The 22,710-nt window shown below is 40.1% G+C and overlaps 1 protein-coding gene across 6 annotated transcripts in view; it reads right to left on the bottom strand.

The window, feature by feature from the left end:
- LOC136858486 (protein vav) overlaps positions 1-22,710 on the bottom strand; it is a 705,311-nt gene that overhangs the window by 507,910 nt on the left and 174,691 nt on the right. For all 6 annotated transcript variants that reach the window (XM_067138064.2, XM_067138062.2, XM_067138063.2 and 3 more), the window contains one exon: positions 21,128-21,280. In XM_067138064.2, the coding sequence (XP_066994165.2) occupies positions 21,128-21,280 (153 nt within the window). The remainder of the gene's footprint in view (positions 1-21,127; positions 21,281-22,710) is intronic.

Consider the following 22,710-nt stretch of genomic DNA (forward strand, 5'->3'; position numbering starts at 1 on the left):
CTCTGATGCCCTCCTTTAGGTCATTTTCGCAATCTGTTATGAATTGCCCGTTAGCTGAGTAATCTATTGCTAGCCTTTCTTGTCCTGTTGATTTTCTGGTGAGTAAAATCCTGACCTCTCTATCTTTGGAAAATTTGCATCTGGATTTTCCTTCCTGGAAGTAGTGGTTAACTAGGTAGTTTCTTATTGTATTTTTCGCTTGCATGTGGTATTAGTTCTGCACTCTTCTACAGACCTTACTTGCCTGGTTTTGGTCTCTAATATGGTGTATTATTCTTGTAGTGTGGTACTCTACTGAGTTGTAGCCTCCATGTCGTCCTACCTGGTCTACTTGTTATTGTGGTGTTATTTTTGCACAAGTTGCACTAATGGATCCTCAACCTGAGGAGCGCGATCTCCTTTCGAACCTAGTAGGTATCGGTTTTTGGTCCTGAATTAGCAATGTAAACGGTACCGTGATTTGGTTTTAGGCTTACATTGTCAGGTCGCATGATGGCTTCTCTGCATGTCGTTAAGGGTAGTTAGTGCTCCTTTCCCCCTTTTAGTCTAACGCATGTCCGTTGAAGTTCTTTAAAATTGTATTGTAATCGTGTTTTATAATTAAAAGGCTATGGCGCTTCGGTATGGGCGGTGTGGCCTTTAATTTACCCCTGTGTCCCCATAGATTGGGAAATAAACCCTGGCATGGGTCAACAACACTTTTTAGAAGAACCTTGTCTGCTTGCATGTCATTGTGGTTCCTGTATGACCTGATCTATTCCTTTTTGTTTTTATTCTCTGCATACCCTGGTAATCAGACGTCATCATGTATTTGTCATGTACTATTAAGCTCATTTTGTATTAACCTGCCAGCCTATTGGACTTTTCCTCTCATGAGTGTTAGTCTCGATTGCTATTGATTTTGTTATCTTGCCGTTCTACGGTGCGCCAGTTGAGTGCTTTACAGGCGGCACTGAAGCCTCCCACTATTTGATGAAAGGGTCGTTTAGTGGTGTTTAGTGGTGTTTTCTCTTTCTTCTGCGTTATTTTGAGCGTTTTCCATCGACTTGGTTCGTGATCTACCATTTATATTTTATTTACTTTGTTCAATATACACTGACTGAGCAAATGTCATGGGATAGCGGAGCACTGATGCGCAGGTGTGTTGTCTGCGCACCACACGCCCCCTGTGCCAGCGGCAGTTGTATAGGAGACTTTGTGAGCAGTGGCTGTGCATGTGACAGGTGTAACATGGAACTTCGTCGTGAGCTGACACCGTTCGAACGGGGTATGGTGGTCGGTGCCCGACGGATGGGAAGTGCGATTTCGGAAGTGGTGCGGGAATTCGGCTTCACACGATCAACCGTGTTCAGGGTGTATCGTGAATGGTTGAATGCGGGTGTCACCGTCCACAACAGACGAACGACCGGCCGTCCAGCCACCCTCGATGACCGTGACCGGTGACATCTAAGACGGATTGTCAGTAGTGACAGACGGGCAACCGTGCAACAAATCACGGCTCAATTCAACACAGACCCTGCTAGACACGTCTCCCAGTGGACAATCCGTAGGAACATGGGTTCTGTGGGCTATGCTAGCCAGCGCCGCACATTGTTAACCCAATGTCATCGGGCACAACGACGCGCATTTGTCGCCACTCACCAGGGATGGACACTGGAACAATGGTGTAACGTGATATGGTCGGACGAATCACGATTTCAACTGCACCATGCCGATGGGAGGCACCGTGTATGGCGCAGACCACATGAAGCGATGGATCCCGCCTGCCTCGAAAGTGTGGTCCAGGGCGCTGGTGTCTGTTATGGTCTGAGGTGCATTTTCCTGGTATGGAATTGGCCCCCTAGTTGTTCAGGAAGAGACTTTGAATGGTACGCGGTATGTTGATCTGCTCGGAGACATCTCCATCCATTTTTGGCCTTCCAGCGCCCAGACGGTTCTGCGGTGTTTCAAGATGATAACGCGCCTCCACATCGCTCCCACGTCGCTCGGGAATGGTTCCATGAACATACAGCGAAGGTCGAATGACTGCCATGGCAACCTAGGAGCCCCGATATGAACCCTATCTATCATATATTTGGGATGTCCTGAAACGCAGGCTCCGTGCTATGTATCCTGCACCTACGAACAGACCAGCATTGGTGGCCGCTCTGAAAACGATTTGATGTCAGCTGTGTTCAGAGGACTACCAGGGACTTGTCGACTCACTTCCACGGCGTCTCACTGCAGTTCGCAGGGCCAGAGGAGGCCCCACACGCTATTAGGTGACTATCCCATGACATTTTGAAATTTGTTAAGTCAGTGTGTATTTGGTGAGGTACCTGTGGCTGTGTAACTACAGTGTGAGTCTGCTGATATCACTTATTACTAGTTCGTATTTGTCCGAGATATCTTGTGGATAACCCATAAGGAATCGTGTCAGGTCTCTGCTCCCACATTTCCAAATTGGCCGCTTAATTGATGCGTTTTCCTGAACCTTTATTTAATTGAGTAGTCCTTTGTTGATGCATGTGTTTGAAAATTCGGTGACGTTGTGAGGAATATGATTTAAGATTGGGTGACACTTCTGCATTTTTTCTGCCATTTTCTATCCTGTTCCACTATGGTTTTAATGATTGTGTTATTATGAGTTCTTCTATCCTGATATTATTCTTGGCTCAGTGTTGCTGATAGCTCGTTGCGGATGACCAACTATACGCGTACCCACCATCTGAAAGATCTTGAAGTCTCCAACTGCTGCTACTACATTCATCATGTCTTGAGTAATTATTTACAGTAACACATGGATTTTGATCTTTATCTTATATCCAGTTTCTTGGTGTTTCTCTTATTTGTGAGTATAACTATATTCCATCCTATTTCTTGTTTAGTCGGGTTATGCATTAAGTGTATACGTAGCGTTAAAACTGGTTAATTGCAATTTTTATTTCTAAATTTTGGTCGTGTATTTAAAGGGTTTAAAAATATATTTATTGGCTCACTGATTAGTTGTTCTACTCCGCTGATTTTAAAAAAATGAGGTTGAAATTTTAATTAACTTGTATTACTGTGTAATGTGTTATTGCTTCGCAACATGTTCTCCCTTGGTCAACGTCTGGTTATTTTGAAATTATTATGTATGGATTGGTGTTCCCTTAGTATTTCTACCGAGCTCGATAGCTGCAGTCGTTTAAGTGCGGCCAGTATCCAGTATTCGGGAGATAGTGGGTTCGAACCCCACTGTCGGCAGCCCTGAAAATGGTTTTCCGTGGTTTCCCCATTTTCACACCAGGCAAATGCTGGGGCTGTACCTTAATTAAGGCCATGGCCGCTTCCTTCCCACTCCTAGCCCTTTCCTGTCCCATCGTCGCCGTAAGACCTATCTGAGTCGGTGCGACGTAAAACAACTAGAAATTAGTATTTCTATTCTGGAAACTATTCGGCATCTGTGGGTAGGTCATCTATATGTAGGGTACTGGCTGTGTGGCTGTGTTCGTTAATTGATGTGTTCCTTGCAGTGTCGTTATTATGCATTGCTAGATCGGGTGTTATGGTCTTGAGCGTGTTCTTAATTGGTTGATGCTTGGGCTTATTGAACTTACCCTGCTTGAGGTTTGTTGTATTCTGTCAGTATTTTCTTTCCTAAACTTAACTTATTTCTGTGCATGGTGTATGTCTATGCAATGGTAGCTTCCTGTTTTCAGCTTGCTGGTGTTTACCGTTATAACGTGGCATTGTGATAGGATTGGTAATGTGTATAGAAAACTAATTTGAGGAGATGACTACCTTTAATTTTCAAGTTAATCTTTTTCCTTATATGTTGCGCATAACATTTCTGCCGATATATTTAATTTTAACAGGATATATTTATGGTTATGTATTTCCTAGTACCTGGTCAAGGCTTGTTTATGTAAGTATTGTATTCAATTGTAATCCTGTTCTCCTCTTGCTCTAACTAGTTGTTTTATCCAATTCCATACTGTAGTCTTAAGTCATGTTGATCTAGTTTAAGATTATGTTGAGAATTCACCTGCTGGATCTTGTAATCTTGTTACATGCTCACCGATTTTGTTTTTCCCTATTTGTTCCTTCCCCTTCTGGGCGTTTTTCTTTTTTAATTTGTTCTTGCCATTCTGGCAATAACAAAGTGGAAACCAAATGGAGGCGTTTCTTAATTAACGCAAGTCCGATAAACAATACTAATATGATGGTCTAACATGTAGTAATCTCCATTTAGGTATGTGATCACGAGCAGTTAAGACTAAGAAAGTTTAATGTTCTACCAGTGGACATTTAAGTTGTTCTAATTGTGCGTGTGTACCACAACGTAACGTAATATTTGATCAGTTGATGCATATGAACTTGCGGGACTTGTTTATTGGAATTAAAACTTAGCAAGCGATCTGGAGGATGAGTATCACTTTTGATCTAAAACATTAATAAATTTACCTTCGACTTGTGTGTAGCACCAGTTTGGTGCATGGGACTTCCTAATGATTGAAAGTGAGTGACTAGATATCTAGTGTCGTTTAAATGCACTAGCATTCATATATGTTTTGGTTCTTAATGACTGTTGAATTCATCCTGCTGGTGGTGCATAAACTGGGACATGTGATTAGTGGTCATTTTCTTATTCGGACTATTCCACCATAAACTTAGCTGGCTTCAAGACCACCGCTTTATGAAAGTTTTCATACGCAGCATATGTGGAGCTTCGGGGAGAGAGACTATTACCGCCGTGATAATTTATACCCTCTCAGTTAACATTTTAGTACTGGCTGCATGGCTATTGAAATTTGTGTCTTTAAAGTGATTTGGCGCTACGTTATTCATCAAGTGATTCCTGCTCACAGAGACCATGGTTTTCAATACTCATAAACATGAACTTCCGCCGGCTTTAAAGGTTATTAATGTGCCCATCTGTGGTGTATGGCTAGACGGTGCCTTTTTCCAGTATTCTCCTGCATTCTAGTGTCGTCGGTAAGAACTATCTCGCCACTCGCCCCCACCACAGGGCGTGTATGCGCACGTGATCATTGCGACTGTGGACTGGCTCGCAGGCTTCTGGGTAGTCGCCATTATCGTTCTGAGAGTCAGGCAAGATGCGAGGGCGGCGTGCTTCTCTGCTTGACGGTATGGATTGTGTAATTATCATGGAACCAGGGTGAAGTTGCTTTGATAGCGCTTACGCTCTCGTGAACTTTGAAGTTTTCTTTAAATTTTTATTATAATATCATCTTCCTCGACTGGAAATTTTGAGTACCTTCTAAGGATTTACTCTACCATACGTTAGTAAGGATATGAGGCTGAAGCTACTTCTCGACTACGGCAAGATGGTACACTGTAAGTGTTTTTCCTACCCTCCTTTTACTGACTCCGTGTGGTGAACTGAATCTTTCAAAATGTGAAGTAGCTTTGCGTCATCTAAATTCTGTGCTTTAGCCTTGTGATTTTCGAACATTTTTCCGGTTATAAAAAAGAAATTATGTGTAAACTACCTTTGTTTACTAGGGACTTGCGTCTACTGTAAATTAATATTAATTTTTATTCTTGAAAATTGTAAATTTAATACTTAATGTTCGGTTGTGGCCTTCTAGGCCTAGTAGGCAGGGTTTAACGCAATGTTTTTGGCAAGATTACTAAACAAGCAAGTTGCTGCAAGGGTGTGGGGTTTACGTTCGTATTCCATTTCAATTTTAACTTCATATCATTCTTAATTAAATTTTAATATTTATTTGCTTTGTATTTTCGTGATATTGCGGCGTCCTGTTTCTCTTTTGTCTCTTAATATGTTTTGCCTATTGTTGATTGGTGGTCTGTGATTGGCCCTTTCCCTTAACTGACCTAGCGTGTTTTCGTTGCCATGGGAATGCTAATGTTGATTGATGTGATGCTGATTGTTGATGGATGTTGGTGGAAATGAATTGATGTTCCTGCTATGAATTTAGTATTGTGGGTGGTTTAACCTGTTTTTCTTTAATTAAATTTGGCATTTTTCTCTCCTTGATGGCATATTTTCCTACACCGTGTCGCGGTACTGGTTTTATTATTATTTTGGGGTAAACGTTTCTTGAAACTTGATCGTGATATTCCACCCTTCCTTGTAGGAGATCCTTGGAATATACTCTGAATAACATTTCAGAATTAAAGAACAATTAAGTGAACATCGTTTCTAGGTCTGATAAGGTATATGATGGTGGTATGAAACTTGCCAAGAAATCTATTGATATTTAAAGGATATCTAAAGGTTGAATAGGTGTTTCAGAATTACGTGTAGTCTTTATTAATTAATTAATTAATTTATTTATTTATTAAATTATTTTCTAATGAAACGGTCGACCGTAGTATTTTATATCTTTGAGCACTAAGTTTTTGGTTTATTTCCAGCGAGGATTATTTTAATTAAATTGTAAGCTTCTTAAAGTCTTTCATTAAATCTCTCTTTGTTTCCAAGTAGGAGGTTGTTTTTTGAAGGCGGGTAAACATTTTAAGATGATGACCAGGACTCCATTTTATCCACCCCTCTGGTGTCACCGGTTTTTAAGGGTGAGTATTTGTTCATTTTTCTTATCTAATGTTTGTTTGGACTCAGACGTTTTCACAACTCTGATTTGTTCTTATCTTTTTCATGTATGGTCAGGGCATTTGTGTACTTAATTTCACTAAGTGGTACAGTGTTCAAAAGCCTAGTCCCCTTTCGTTGGTTGTCAGGAATATCGTCAAATCTCTTTCTTTTCAAAGCGAGTTTGAGCCGTGGGAATACCCTTTTCAGACGAGGGCATCCCGGAGAACGCCATTCCATGGTTTGCCGCTTCGTTTCTGGGTCGTACCTGAGACACCAGGTTTCATGCTCAGTGATAATACAGATCAAGAAATTTGGTTTCGCATCCGCCGTTTCGATTTTGTCAAGCCTCTAAACGTGCCTGCTTCTGATCGTCAGTCAAGTGATGTGGCACAAGACGAGAACACGTTTTCCTCTTCCCTAACTTCTGGGTAATGATTTGTCGCACGGATTCACGGTTAATCTGCAGTTCATCCGCTATCATGTGCACAGTTAATGGCCGATCGTTCGTGATTAATGTCCTCACTTTCTCAGTGTTTTCGTCACTGACGGCGGTCGCCGGTCTTTCGCTACGGGGGTGTCAGAAACACTTTCCCGGCCTCTTCGAAAACGGGCGAACCACTCGTACACACACTTCAAGTACAGTGCTTGATCTTCATAAACACGTACCAGCATCACATGCGTTTCTTTCGGTTTCTTGTCAAGCTTGAAACAAAACTGTACATTGAACGTTTGGTCCTTCATGTTCCTGTTCGCAGTTCGGAACCAACGCACTAAACACGCACTGTGTCAAACAGGTCGTACATGGCACACATACGATGCTCAACTGAACAACGTTGGGAGCAGGTGGTCAAAACCTGATGCTACGCAGGTGCAGCGTTGCGTGTCGCCAGTTTTGCCGGATTGACCGTTCTGACTTCATTCACCGAACTTTATTGTCACAGGTTGTATACTGACAACGTGGGACCAATTCCCGCCTCCAAGGAATTGGGAATGAACTCATATTTGCATGTGTGTGGACGGGTTCACCCAATTTTCTTGGTTATTCTCAATGAACCTGAAAACAGCTTAAACTGCTATTTCTTGCCTAAATTCAATCTTCACTTCATTTGGACCGTGCCAGTATTTTTTTCTGATAACGCTAAGGTATTTACTTCTAATCTCTTTCATAAGTTTTGTTTTGATATTTCCATCACGCATGCAATGATATCTGTCTATTAACCTCAGCCCCCTCTGGCAGAGTGAGTTAATCGTAACCTCCATTCGGCGCTTATTGCCATTCATCATGAAGACCACTCATGCTTGGATAATTCTTTAAACTGGCTAGTGTTGACTTTCAAGTCGTCCATCCAATAAGCTCACACACTTTCGCCTACTTCCTTGATGTTTAAGTTCACTCCGAACGTCCCTCTGTCTAATTTGTGGTCCTTCAATGAACTTTTTCCTGAGACAATAGACCCCAATAACATCCGTAATCTTTGGAAGCAGGCTAGAGATAAAATAAGACCTCTCATAGAAGAGTCAAAATTAGCTATGATCGTGCACGCCGACCCACCAATTTGAAAGTTGGAGATCAGGTCATGGTGCAAACTTTTGTACTATCTGGTAAGCTTGCCCCCAGATTCCATGGTCCATGGACTATGGTGGACTTTCTCATGCCGGTAACGTTACTTGTCAGTAACCCTCAGACTGAAAGAATTTTTACGGTACACTTGTCCCAAGTCAAGCCTGTTTAAGGACCTTTTTTCTCCCTTTATTATCTTCTTGTGAGCAAGCAAACATATGTTGGATTTTCTTTCTTTTCTTCTGTTATCTTATAAGGCTAGATTTAAGTAGTTGTACGTTAAATGTGGTCGAGTGGGTGCCTCCTTACACCTAAACTTTCGAAGACTTAAGTGAGTGTTTCTTATCCTATTGTGTTCAATTTTCTCTTATAAGGGTAAATTTTCTAAGTTGCAAATTGTTAGCGTGTACCCAAATTTTAAGGTAGTTCTTAGATTTTGTGTTTTAAAAAATCATCCTCTAGCTGTCATTTTAGAATGCCATTAGCTGCCCCCACCTCCACGATGTAAACTTGAACTCAAGAGTTTCCTCTCCTCCATTCTGAGCAGACACATATAACCTATGACAAGGATTGGAAAGGCATTGTTTCTGGCCTCCAGTGATATTTATTTCAGTTCCCACATCTACGTCCAAGATGAAGATGAAACCTGCCTGAGGAAGGCTTGGGGTGGTACAGGGCCCGCCAGCTCCAACGTTAACTCCTATCGGATGCTCACCCGGACCCAGCGCTTGGAGAATCGACTCAGACTCTGCATCAACTCCTCTACTCACTCGCTACCTGTGGCCATAGACTTGGGTTGTGAACCTTCATTACCAGTTATTTAAGCCTCACAGTACGATGGGACTTGTATCTCAGGGTACTTTGAGGATCCGAGGATCGACCCAGGACATTGGCCACCACGGCCACCCTTGCCGTCAACCCAAGGCACTACTGCCCAGACTTCGGGACTTTTGGTGTGGTTCCCGCACATCTCTTCTACGTCAAGCTAACAGCCACTTCTGTCCTAAAGGACAATTAAGCAAAATATTTTTAGGATTGCAAAATCTTCTTGATTTTCAAAAATTGTAAGTTTTTGGTGCAACTAACAATTTTCAAAACTATTCACGTGAGTGTATCTCCTGGTGAATTTTAAACTGTGCATTCTACGACTCTGCATCCATCTCTAGGAGAAACTGTGAACTTGATGAAATCATAGTAGCTTTTCCATTTAAGGATTAGATGTCTCTGACATTAAATGTTACCTCATCCAGAGTTCATATGCCATTAGTTGTCAGGGAGAATGTTTGTATTTAGATCTTATTCATACTGTTGATCTTCCATTGTTTTTAATTATCTGAAATTACCTAAACTGCAGTTTATTTAATCCACCACTCTACAGACATATCAAGCTAATTCACCTATCAGAATATCTGATATGAATTTAATCCAATCAAAAGAGTTATCACTAGAACATCTAGATGGTTCTGCCAAAATCCCTATTTAAGACGCAAGCTTTGAGCATAGTCTGACTAATCTTGTGGCAGCTTTAATGTGTTTACTACGAACAAAGAAGAGAGGAAATCTCCTTCAGGAGATACAGAGGCGGGGATTTTGGCATCATGACATCATAATAAACAAGGTGTGGCAGTCAATTTTATTAAGTGAACTACTGCGTGTGAAGCTTGGGAAGATTTCTATGTCCCCTTTAACTGCTAGGTCGCTGACTCCATTCTCAAATTAAATGTAAAGATTTTTCTTTCAAGAACAAAATGTAACTTTTCGTCTTTAGATTTTTATATTTTCATTTCCTCTGCAGAAATAATTGAATCGTTTGTTTCAGAAACGACACTTCTCCAACGTACCAAATTGTTCAGAAAACAGGAAAAACTCTCTGTAGTGTGTAATGTCATTTCTAACCTTCGGATAGTTATTATGCTTATTCTACTGTTGAAATGACTATGACAGATAGGTTGTCTGTATGAATTAGTTCAATACGTTCCTTTACAGACTTTGTTGAAAATTGTGGAGAGGTGCTGTTTCTTAAACAAACACCATTAATAAGAATATAAGGAAGTGTAACATTGATTTTAACGTCATTTCAATTTCAAAAGGAACTTTATTAAATAAAGTACAAATTTTGTACTGAGGCAATACAGTGTTTAAACCCATTATTTAATAGTTATTTGTAAGACTTACTTATTTGCACATATTATGATTAGACCACATTGTATAGAAAAATAAACATAAGAATACTCCTTTTATGACCCTTTCGAAAGTACAAAATATATTTAAAACAAAACAACACAATATAAGCCAAGTAACATGTAAGTCTCTTATCTTTGAACAATGCTTCTCACTTCTATTGTGCTGATGTTGTCCATGCAAACAGTTCATTATAAAACTCATGGTGTTCTTCTGGTATGTAAGATTCCAACTTCTTTATGTCTGCTAATTTCTTTTCATTTAATGGAACACAGCCTTTTGGGTAAGCAAGTCTAGTTGGTAACACAGGGAGACGGGTTGCAGAAATAAGCAACTTGAAAGCATGAACGCACAGTCCATCAATACATGATTTGCCTCATACTGAAATTCCATAAATTGATTTATATGAAACGCGACTCTTGCATCTCTTTTCACACCTCTTCCTAGCGACTCAAGTGAAGTAAAAACAACACCTCACCAGGATAAGTGTCCTTTCTGCACAAAACGGAAACTTTCATTCGCGACTGACAGGCAGAGATATATGGTAGAAGTGTTTTTTCTGCACAAAATGGTAGCCCTTCGTGCATTAATCATGGCAGTATTAATAACTCATATAGTGTCAAAAAGTGGAGAAGTGCTGTTTCTGCAACAAACGATTCAATTGAAATGAGGAAGCATGAGTTTTTACCATTGTTAACCTTCCTCTAAATTTGTGTAGAGTGACTAAGCTTCCAACCATCTAAATTCCCTTTTGTTTTTTCACTTTTAAACCTTCTAATACTTCGTCGCCGAGTAGTGTGGGACTAGCCTCTGTACCATAGGGTTGGACACTCACTTAGGAATCTTGCTGCTTAAATTAATTTGGAGTGGTTAAATTTCCGCCTCCATCTCACTGTCTTCTTCCGGCCTAGTAAACCTAACCAAACCAAACCCCATGGCACGACAGCCCTTGAAGGGCCTTGGCCTACCAAGCGACCGCTGCTCAGCCCGAAAGCCTGCAGATTTCGAGGTATCGTGTGGTCAGCACGACAAATCCTCTCGGCCGTTATTCCTGGCTTTCTAGACAGGGGCCGCTATCTCATTGTCAGATAGCTCCCCAATTCTAATCACGTAAGCTGAGTGGACCTCGAAAAAGTCCTCAGGTCCAGGTAAAAATCCCTGACCTGGCCGGGAATCGAATCGGGGCCTCCGGGTAATAGGCAAGCACGTTACCCCTACACCACGGCCGGCCTTGTAAATGTAAACCTTATTTTCTATTCCTTTAGCTGAGTAGTGTGGGCCATATGCCTCTTAATATCATCTCTATTTTTTTAGGGTAACATTCATGTTAGCTGTGTAGAGGTAATTTGTATTACTGCTTTCTTCTGTGATGATGACCGACTCGTTCATGGGTGAATGTTCATAACTCACAAAGGGGCAAATTGTACTCTGATGTAAAACAAACACTGGAAGCTAAGGTTTCTGTTTTTGACTGTGTAAATTACAGAAGGGGTTGACTCCACCTGTGCTACTTTCTGTAGACTTGCGGGTCAAAGATTTGGACTGTGCTACTCATAACGAGTTACATTTAATTAATCATATTGCTGTAAAAACGTTGGAGCCTTCAAGCCCCTCATATTGTAAATATCCAGAATTAATCCATGTAAATTCTAGAACATCTCATCTTTCATTGAATTACTGAAGGTACCTTTTCAGCTGCAATTCTTATAAATTTGTTAAATACAATGAAAAATAAACTTCAAATGTGATTTTGCTAGCTATACGTAAATTCTAGTTGCTCCTTGTCCAGCAATTCACCTCTCATGCTCCGCGGAAATAAGTAATGTCATAATAATAATAATAATAATAATAATAATAATAATAATAATAATAATAATAATAATAATAATAATAATAATAATAATAATAATAATAATAAGTATTAAAATAACCCCTTCTTCTAAGTCTGTCATGCATGATATTTGCACAGCCGGGAGAAAATGTCCAAAAAAAAACCCTAAAAAATGTGCTGGGTGATTTTTTATATTTCTTGTGATTTGTTTTTAAATTGTTTCAGTAATCATATTTGTAGAACTAGAACTAATTTTATGTTTATACTATGTCACATGTAATAACTAAATATACACTATCGGCGTCGTCATCGGCGGCTGCAACTCGTATCCGAGTATACGGTACATATTCTTTAGCAGTTTACATTTTCACTCTCACAATGCTTTGTGAATATGTTTCATTTGACTTAGTGCCCACCCTCATCGGAGGGTCTGCCTTACAAGGGCTGCACTCGGCTAGAAATAGCCACACGAAAATATATATATTTGACTTAGTAGCCCAATCTTGGCCTGAAACATACATCCACACAGATCACATAGAATGGCTGGGGGAAGGCAGCGCTGAGGTTGACGGAGCTTCCGTACTTGTTGTTTATCCTATTCACGTTGTCATCATTCCTCTTTAAACGTCGTAACTGATGTAGAAACAGTGTGGCACCAAAGCGTACGATTCTCAGCAAGCGTATCCAGGGATTCAGTGTTAATTCCAGGTCTTTTCATAGTATGCTTTAGCCGAGACTTCAAATGCCTCAAAGGGGCTCCATGAAATATTGTGCCAGAGCAGATTTCAGCATACAGGAGTCGACGAGGGAGCCTGGTTTCATTCATGCGACGGACGTGAGCTATTCATTTGAGATGGTTTCCAATGATGATAGCCTCAAGGCTTACAGGGTGTGCTTTCTCAAGAACTGTAAGGTTGGTGACATGGTCCTCCCATTTGATGTTCAAGATGGATCTACGTTTTTGGAAATGGAAGCACTCTACCTTTTTGATATCGTGATGGTAGAGGGTCCAAGTGAAGCCTCCATGGCTCAGGCGGCAGCACGCCGGCCACTCACCGCTGGATACCGTGGTTCAAATCCCGGTCACTCCATGTGAGATTTGTGCTGGACAAAGCGGAGACAGGACAGATTTTCCTCCGGGTACTCCGGTTTTCCCTGTCATTTTTCATTCCAGGAACACTCCCCATTAACATTTCATTTCATCTGTCAGTCACTTATCATTGCCCCAGAGGAGTCCGACAGGCCTCGACAGCCGACACATTTCCTATCCTCGCCACTAGATGGGGGCTTCATTCATTCCATTCCTGACTGGTCAAATGACTGGAAACAGGCTGTAGATTTTCATTTTCATTTCAGAGGGTCCAAGTTTCACAACCATAAAACAGTGTTGATATGAAAACAGCATGGTAAACCATGATCTTGGTATGCTTTGTAAAGTCCTTATTCATGAAGAGATGACGGGATAGATATCCAAATGCTGAGTGGGCTGCACCAATTCTCCTATCCACTTCTTGTGAGCAGTTAGCATTTGTTGAGGGGATACTTCCTAGATATAAAAAGTGGTCGACCTGCTCCAGTGGAGTATTCGCATTGGAGGTATAGACAGCTGGGAGGTTCGATCAGGTGCAGGGAGTGTGAGTACTTTGGTTTTCTGAACATTAACGAAGAGACCCGATCGATTGCAAACACTCTTGAAACAACTGACTGACTGTTTTAACCCGTCAGGTGTGAGACCAGGTGCGGCAGCGTCGTCTGCATATTGCAATTCCGTAACGAAGGAAATCTTGGTAAGTTTTCGCGAGCGAAGTCTAGCCAGACAGACAAGTTCCCCATCGAAGCGATATCTGACCTTTACACATTTGTCTGTAGATGTTCCATATAGCATGGTAGGTAGATAAAGGTCAAAGAGTGTTGGAGCTAGCACACATCCCTGTTTCAATACATGACTGACTGGAAATGGTGATGATTATGATGATGATGATGATGATGATGCTTGTTGTTTAAAGGGGCCTAACATTTAGGTCATCGGCCCGTAATAGTACGAGATGGAAGGGAATGTAATGTCCCTTACAATTCCAAGATTTATCCACTGACCAAAATTCAAAAAAGAAAAAAAAGACGATTATGAATGAATGAATGAATGAATGAATGAATGAATGAATATGAATATAAAATAATCAGCGAATCCAATTCACAATATTGAAAATTAAAATAATTCCAAAATCCATCCACTAACAAATTCAAAACGGCGAAGATGAACAATGATTATGAAAATAAAACAATCAGTGAATCAGATCCTCAATACCACAACTTCCCATAAAATAACTGAACAAAGGACTGCTTCCAAAGCAAAATCCTAAATCGATTATGCTTGTTCGCCAAAGGGATCCAAAATCCAGGTCAGCAGCCCCTAATAGTGATACTAACTGCTGGTAAAGTAGACCATGGTGTTCCTCATGTAGCGGTACTAATCACAAGTAACGTAGACTCACGGTATTCCTCACATAGTGATACCAATCATAGGTAATGTACTTTGCACAGGTGACGCATATCTACGGTGTTTCTCACATAATGGTGCCACTCATAAACAATGCAAACCCATGGTTTTCCTCACACAGGGGTACTAATCCCAGGGACCCGTATTATCCCGTGGTGCTCCTCACATAGTAGGTACTAATCACAGGAAACGCAGACCTACGGCGTCACTCATATAGTGGTACTAATCACAGGCAATGCTCAGATCCATGGTGTTTCTCACATTATGGTACTAATCACAGGCAATGCTCAGATCCATGGTGTTTCTCACATTATGGTACTAATAACAGGCAACGTAGACCCATGGTGTTGCGCAGTGGTTTAGTTGGACCGGAACGGGCCGGAACGCCGTTCCGGAAAATATTTTGCCACTTTAGAATGACGTAACATGTTTACACTCAGTAAGAATATCTTATATCTATATATAGCGCTGAAACGTCATGGGTGTACAATGAGATCCACGCCGAAAAGAGAAATAGGCTGCTGGTTGCAAGATCAAGCTTACTTATTTTCATAAGCAGCGTTGGACCCCCTGTGCATATATTTAACCCACAACCATATGTCAAGTCATGGCTACGAAAGGGGAAACGTTCCTGTAAATATTTTGTTCCAACTACATCACTGGTGTTGCGCATATAGTGGTTCTAATCATGGGTCCTGGAAACTCATAGTTACCCACCCACAATGCTACTAATCACAAGCCTATAGCGTGACCCACATAGTGGTACTAATCGCAAGTAAAGTTGACACATGGTGTTCCTCGCATGGGGGTATTTATCAAAAGTAGTCTCAAGGTTCTAATTCCATCATTCCTTGGTCGTCCCTTTTAGCCGCCTCTTACGACAGGCAGAGGATACAGTGGGTGTAATTTTCGTCTGCGTCCCCCATCCATAGCGGGATGAGAGAGAGAAGATGGAAGGGATCCGATACTTTTAAATATGAAGTACCGGACTAAGAAAGACAAGAACCATGAAGCGCATGAAAATGGAAGGCTACCTAGGCCTCAAACACTCTAATACCGTTGAGGTCAGAAAAGAACAAGAGTTGAACAAGGGGGGTTGGACAGGATAGATGAAAGTGAGGAGCCTGGCACAAGTAAGTGGAAGCAATGTCAGGACCCAGCTAAGGGTCCCGTGGTCGCCACCCAACGCTCCCAAGTGGAGACTCCCTGGGCCCCTCTTACGACAGGAAAGGGATACCATGGGTGTATTCTTCGTCTGTTTCCCCCACCCACGGGGGGATTGGAAATATATCACAGAAAATATTTTGATGAATGACTTGCCCAGACGTGTTATCATGAAGAGCCTTGACCAGATCTACAAAATGCTGTGGACAGCCAAAGTATTTCAATACTGTCCACACAGCTGGCCACGGGTCTGTGTCTAAAGCATTTTCCAGGTCATAGAACGCTAGGTATAAAGGAACGTTGCTCTCTGCCTTTTTCCTGAATTTGTCTTGCACAGAAGATTAAATCTGTTGTGCCTTTGGACATGCGAAAACCGCACTGCGACTCGGGTAGGATCCTCTCGGAAATAATCTGTAGGCGATTGAGCAAAATTCCAGCAAGAATTTTACCTGCTATAGATAGCAATGATATACCCGATAGTTTCCACAAACACTACGATAACCTATTTTGAAAAAGTAATAGTGGCATTTTAAGGTCACAAAGTATTTCACAGGTTTTCCATATTAAGAGGTTAAGCATATGAAGTCTGGACTTCAAAGGTAGGCCTCCACTTTGAATACATTCCAAAGGAATGTTTTCTGGGTCGGAGGCTTGCCAGGTTTCAATTTGCAGAAAGCAGCATTGAATTCTTTGAATGCTGATGGGAGAGCTATCCATGGTTTTTGAGGATGTAGAGGCACATCATCGAGAAAGTCTTTAGCTGCATGTGAACTCTGATTGAGAAGTGTGAAGATATGTTCTTTCCAACACTCTAGTTTTTCTCGACTATCAGTAATAGTGGTAACATTATTAGCAGCTTTCAGTGTCCCGAGGGGGAGCGAGTTGGGCATATAACACTTTTATTCCTGCATCAGATATACTTTGCTGTTCCTGAGCTTTCTGCTGCCACTAGTTGCACTTTCTCTCTCTTATTTGCCCCTGACATTTATGCTTGAGTTCGAGTGTGTGTTATCTTTGCGCGTGAAGGTGGATCTTGAAGAAGGGATAGATGGGCTTCTCGTTTAGCGTTGATGACACACAAAAGTTCTTTGTTGTTGTCATCAAACCAGTCTTGTCTTACTTTTTTCTCAAAACCAATGGTTTTCTCAGCTATATATTTTCACTAATAAAATATATTTTTACTATTAAAAAAATAGAACTTTAAAGTTATCATCTACAGTACATTCTTATTATAATCTCTTTTGAGCTTGTATATACCGGTATAATATCCAAGATTAATGTACTCAGGAAACTGCAACAGATAGCCCCAGAAAAAAAAACTCAATGCAAGATTACTAGCAACAATAATATCATCCCAAAGGAACGTTGTCACATGTATAATTTAGTCCCAAGGGTTACAATTGGGCATTTCGTTCCAATGAATGACTGAGTTATCATATGGATGCATTTTTGTTATACACGTCTCTTGCAAGTTATAATTCTCATTCCGTATTGACGGTTATCACTTTACAAAAGAAAATATTTAAAAATACTCCTTATCAATACAAATCAACTCATCTGTTAGATGATGCAAAGTCTAAACATGTTTCAGCCCAATCTCAAGGCCATCTTCAGTAGCAGAACAGTAATTACATAATACACAAACAAATTAAAAATCGTAATGAAGTGAAGTGACAATGATCATGATTAGTGAATTGAAAAACATATTGAGGTATAAAGTCCTCTAGTCTAATAGATCGTTCTTGAATTGTCAATTAAAACTGCTGACTGTTAAAATGAAGACACTGTGCTGAGGAGTGTAGTGAGACCGTCAATACTATGGATTAAAACGTGTGTAACATCTGTAATGAGAAAAAGGAAATATGAGTGGATGAAAAACAAGATAAAAATAATGTACACAGTAAGCCACACACAGGCAATGTGACTTTAGACTGACAAGGTCATCTCCATTCGAGACGACAACTTTTGTTACAAGTAAGTTATATGAGTTTTCTTTTCGTACATTATTTTTAACTTGTTTTTCATCCAGTCATATTTCCTTTTTCTCATTACAGATCTTACACACGTTTTAACCCATAGTATTGACGGTCTCACTACACTCCTCAGCACAGTGTCTTCATTTTAACAGTCAGCAGTTTTAATTGACAATTCAAGAACGATCTATTAGACGAGAGGACTTTATACCTCAATATGTTTTTTAATTCACTAATCATGGTCAGTCACTTCACTTCATTACGATTTTTAATTTGTTTGTGTATTATGTAATTACTGTTCTACTACTGAAGATGGCCTTGAGATTAGGCTGAAACATGTTTAGACTTTGCTTCATCTAACAGATGAGTTGATTTGTATTGATAAGGAGGATTTTTAAATATTTTATTTTGTAAAGTGATACATGTCTCTGTCATCAAATCATCTTTGCAGGTTTTGTGTAACTGCAAAATAAAAACACACCACAAGAAGATAAACAAAACACACAAATGCAATGGCAACTAAAGGTAATATGAACAGACAGACAACAGGATGTGGAAGGTGTTTGACAACCCTACTGACAACATAACCTGGTACACACAGATTCTTGAACTCAGGCAATGATGTTCCTTAAAATACTGTTCATTGAACGTAAAATTTCTTAATATTCATTTAGTAATAACTTTCAAAAGTTGATGTACAAACATACATTACCCAAAGAGATTAAAGAGCATATTTGATGACGAGTGCTCGCTTACACTCGTAAAATTATTCATACACATTTACTTTTGAGGTTGATAAGTCAACGTAATCAAACTAACAGCCATGCTCGCTAACACTCGTAAAGATGATTCTTGCACATTTACTTTCAAGGTTGATAAGTCATCCGAATCAAACTAACAGCCACACTCGCAGGAAATGAGGGTTCACAGTCCTGTCCTCAGAATCCGAATGATGACTCACAACAAATTAATGGTTAAAGAAAGGAAGATAAATTAGAAAAAGTTATTAATTTAAAAGAACAACGGGGGGATTCTGAAAAAATGACCATGCAACTACTTCTATACAACGGATACATACCGTGAGGCGGCAGCATATCCAATTATTGCAAATCCTATTTCGAAATTACAGATTCCTGTACTTCTACTGGAAACAGGCAAACAAAATACAATGACATGAATTCTATATTACGATTTACTGTAGGCCTATATGGTAAAAGTTGTCTGCTCCCAAATAAAGTACATTATAGCGCTAAAATGTGGTAGTTTGATTAAATTGAATCACCGAAGATGTGATACTGCCCAATATAATTCATACAAGAGAAGTAAGTTAATTTAACAAATAATATGAAAATAAAATTTACCTTATCCCATCAGCCCGAACTCCTCTGTGAAGCGAGAGCTCGAACGAAAGACATCCACTCTGACAAAAAATCAAGAAGAAAATTCCAGATGCTAACTCTGCATCTTAGAATATAAACCATTGGTTTTGAGAAAAAGGTAAGACAAGACTGATTTGATGACAACAACAAAGAACTTTTGTGTGTCATCAATGCTAAACGAGAAGCCCATCTATCCCTTCTTCAAGATCCACCTTCACGCGCAAAGATAACACACACTCGAACTCAAGCATAAATGTCAGGGGCAAATAAGAGAGAGAAAGTGCAACTAGTGGCAGCAGAAAGCTCAGGAACAGCAAAGTATATCTGATGCAGGAATAAAAGTGTTATATGCCCAACTCGCTCCCCCTCGGAACACTGAAAGCTGCTAATAATGCTACCACTATTACTGATAGTCGAGAAAAACTAGAGCGTTGGAAAGAACATTTCTTCACACTTCTCAGAGTTCAAATGCAGCTAAAGACTTTCTCGATGATGTGCCTCTACATCCTCAAAAACCATGGATAGCTCTCCCATCAGCATTCAAAGAATTCAATGCTGCTTTCTGCAAATTGAAACCTGGCAAGCCTCCGACCCAGATAACATTCCTTTGGAATGTATTCAAAGTGGAGGCCTACCTTTGAAGTCCAGACTTCATATGCCTAACCTCTTAATATGGGAAACCTGTGAAATACCTTGTGACCTTAAAATGCGACTATTATTTTTTCAAAAAAGGTTATCGTAGTGTTTGTGGCAACTATCGGGTATATCATTGCTATCTATAGCAGGTAAAATTCTTGCTGGAATTTTGCTCAATCGTCTACAGATTATTTCCGAGAGGATCCTACCCGAGTCGCAGTGCGGTTTTCGCATGTCCAAAGGCACAACAGATCTAATCTTCTGTGCAAGACAAATTCAGGAAAAATGCAGAGAGCAACATACTCCTTTATACCTAGCGTTCTATGACCTGGAAAAATGCTTTAGACACAGACCCGTGACCAGCTGTGTGGACAGTACTGAAATTCTTTGGCTGTCCACAGCATTTTGTAGATCTGGTCAAGGCTCTTCATGATAACACGTTTGGGCAAGTCATTCATCGAAATATTTTATGTGATCTATTTCCAATCCCCCCATGGGTGAGACTGATTTCAGCCATTTTGCTTTGTAATTGTTCCAGGAATGTGGGTATGGATAATTCAATCTGAAGTGCCACCTATCTACTGGGCTTGTGGTTCATAGACGCCCAGTTTCCACATGGTAGTAACGATTCTTAACCCTTGGTGAGAATCAAGGTGTCCTATACCCTTGTCTTCTTTCGCCAACCTCTTACCCTATTTTCATTGACTGTAGAGTCAAACAATGTATTTGAGGATGCTCGAAGCTGGTCGAAAACTTCGACCACCTCTGCTCCATTGTTGCTATCAAGGATAAAAGTAAGGGTAATAAATATATATGTAACCATACATTTGCATGCTACCCAAGAAACATGCTATGTATTTGAATTGTCTGAATGGTACTACTTTGGCAGCTGTATTGCAAGATGATTTGTTGCAGGACGATTTTGTAAAGTGGGACATATAAGTGCACAAATATATTTTTATTTTTAAAAATAATCCAAAATTCAATATATTCCATCCTCTTTTAATATTACATCTCATGAATCAGCAAAGCAAACCCACCTCTATACAGGCCATGAAAGCCTTTGGAGGAGTGAAATGTAAAGGCTTCCACTATCCGTAACCTCGGCACTTGGTGGGATAGAGTAGTTAGCTCTACGTCTGGCCACCTTTGCTCATATGAATTAAACTGCTACGCATTTCTGGTGTAGGCTGAGTGAACCACAGGTCCCTGTGCACCTTCGGAAGTGAAATTTCAGTTTCTTAAATTTCTCGAGTTCCTGATGGGAAATTGAACCCACATATTTTCGGATGAACCAAACATGCCTTTACCACCTTGGCTAGGCAGCCCCTCATACATGAGTAAATATTTGTTATGTTACATACCTCTATTTCTCCAAATATTCCTTGAATATCTTCTGGACTCATTTTCTTTCTCAGGGGTTTCATAAAACATTCTTGTATAGCCTTCAATACCATCACATATTTAATTTCAGTCTCTAGAAGTTCTTCAGCCACTAAGATCCTTTTCTCTGAATGCTGTGAGAAGATAAGAGAAAACAGATGTGAATAACGCTGGTCAAAATAACATCTCAAGTGATTAACTATTTTGCTGAATTATTCAACGGACCAAGGACACAGAAAGTGAACACAGTCAAATCGAACCAAGTACTACAACAAGGCACAAAAGTTACTTACCTTGAGTGGAGAAAGCTACAGACATAAAATAAGCATGGGGCCCAAACTGAATGAAAGATAAAGAGACCGGGATCTTAAACAAAATTTACACTTGACAAATTATCAGGTTAATGAGACTAAGTGTACCACATGATAACTTCAAATTGAATCAAAATATTTAATTAATAAATAATAATTAATAATTAATAAATAATTACAATCAAGTAGAACGGAAGAGAATTGCAAAACTGGTACCTTTTTAATTATTATAATCAATTAAAACTGAAGGAAAGTTGAGAAACTGATACCCTTTACCCAAGATTAAATAAATTAATAATTCATTTGTAATAAAACAAATTCTTAAATAAATCTAAAATACTGGCTAATAAGTTTGCTTTAATACAATAAATCTACTTAAATTGAAGTTTGCTTCAATCTAATTGACTTTCACGCAAATGTTTAAAGAACAATCATGGTATTACGATCACATTACTTCAACTCAAAATGCTACCCGAATTGAAACAAATATTGCACGGGGTCGAGTATGAGGTGAGATGAATCCGTCGTGGCTGTTTTTATGACCGATTGCCCTTCCTGAAGTCAACTTCGTCAGAGGAGTTAATGAGATGAAATGAATGACGGTATATATGGCAGTAGGGAGAGGGTGAAACCCGATGCCGGCACATAGCCTACTCCTGTCGAATAGCACAAAGGGGTCTGCTCAAGCCTTAACATCGTCGTCCGACGGACAAATCACCATCAACAGCGTCATATGCTCTCACTCCATATGAGCACTGCGGAGAGGTTTGGAATTTAATCCAGGCTTTTGGCACGCAATCTAGCGATTAGAAATTGTATACCACTACCTCCCCTACCCTGCCGGCCAACATTTTGATGGTGAAAAGTTTTCGACTGACGGGACTCGAACCGGCTAACCACGGTGTCAGGCCGTTTAGACTTCAGCGCCTAAATGATCACAGCCACCAGGCAGGCTTCCAATGAAATGATTAACTAATAAACAGTAGTAGAAATTCCCCAAAACAACTACAAAACTTAAAAGAAAAATACATTAAATTCCACTATACTACAGAACAATTACACACGAACAGAAAAATGCAGCTTCACAAGCCAAACTATCATTAACAGGCAAGGCTTGCAAAATTAAGGCGTACACCAAAAGAGAAGTTACGCAACTAATAATGAAAGAAAAAAACACGGATGAGGATAGGTCAGGTGAGCGTTTACCAAAATAAAATTTAAGAATTAGGATAATGAAGTCCGCCTCTGTGGTG

This window comes from Anabrus simplex, chromosome 1, assembly GCF_040414725.1.
Source record: "Anabrus simplex isolate iqAnaSimp1 chromosome 1, ASM4041472v1, whole genome shotgun sequence".
In the NCBI taxonomy this organism is placed as follows: Eukaryota; Metazoa; Arthropoda; class Insecta; order Orthoptera; family Tettigoniidae; genus Anabrus; species Anabrus simplex.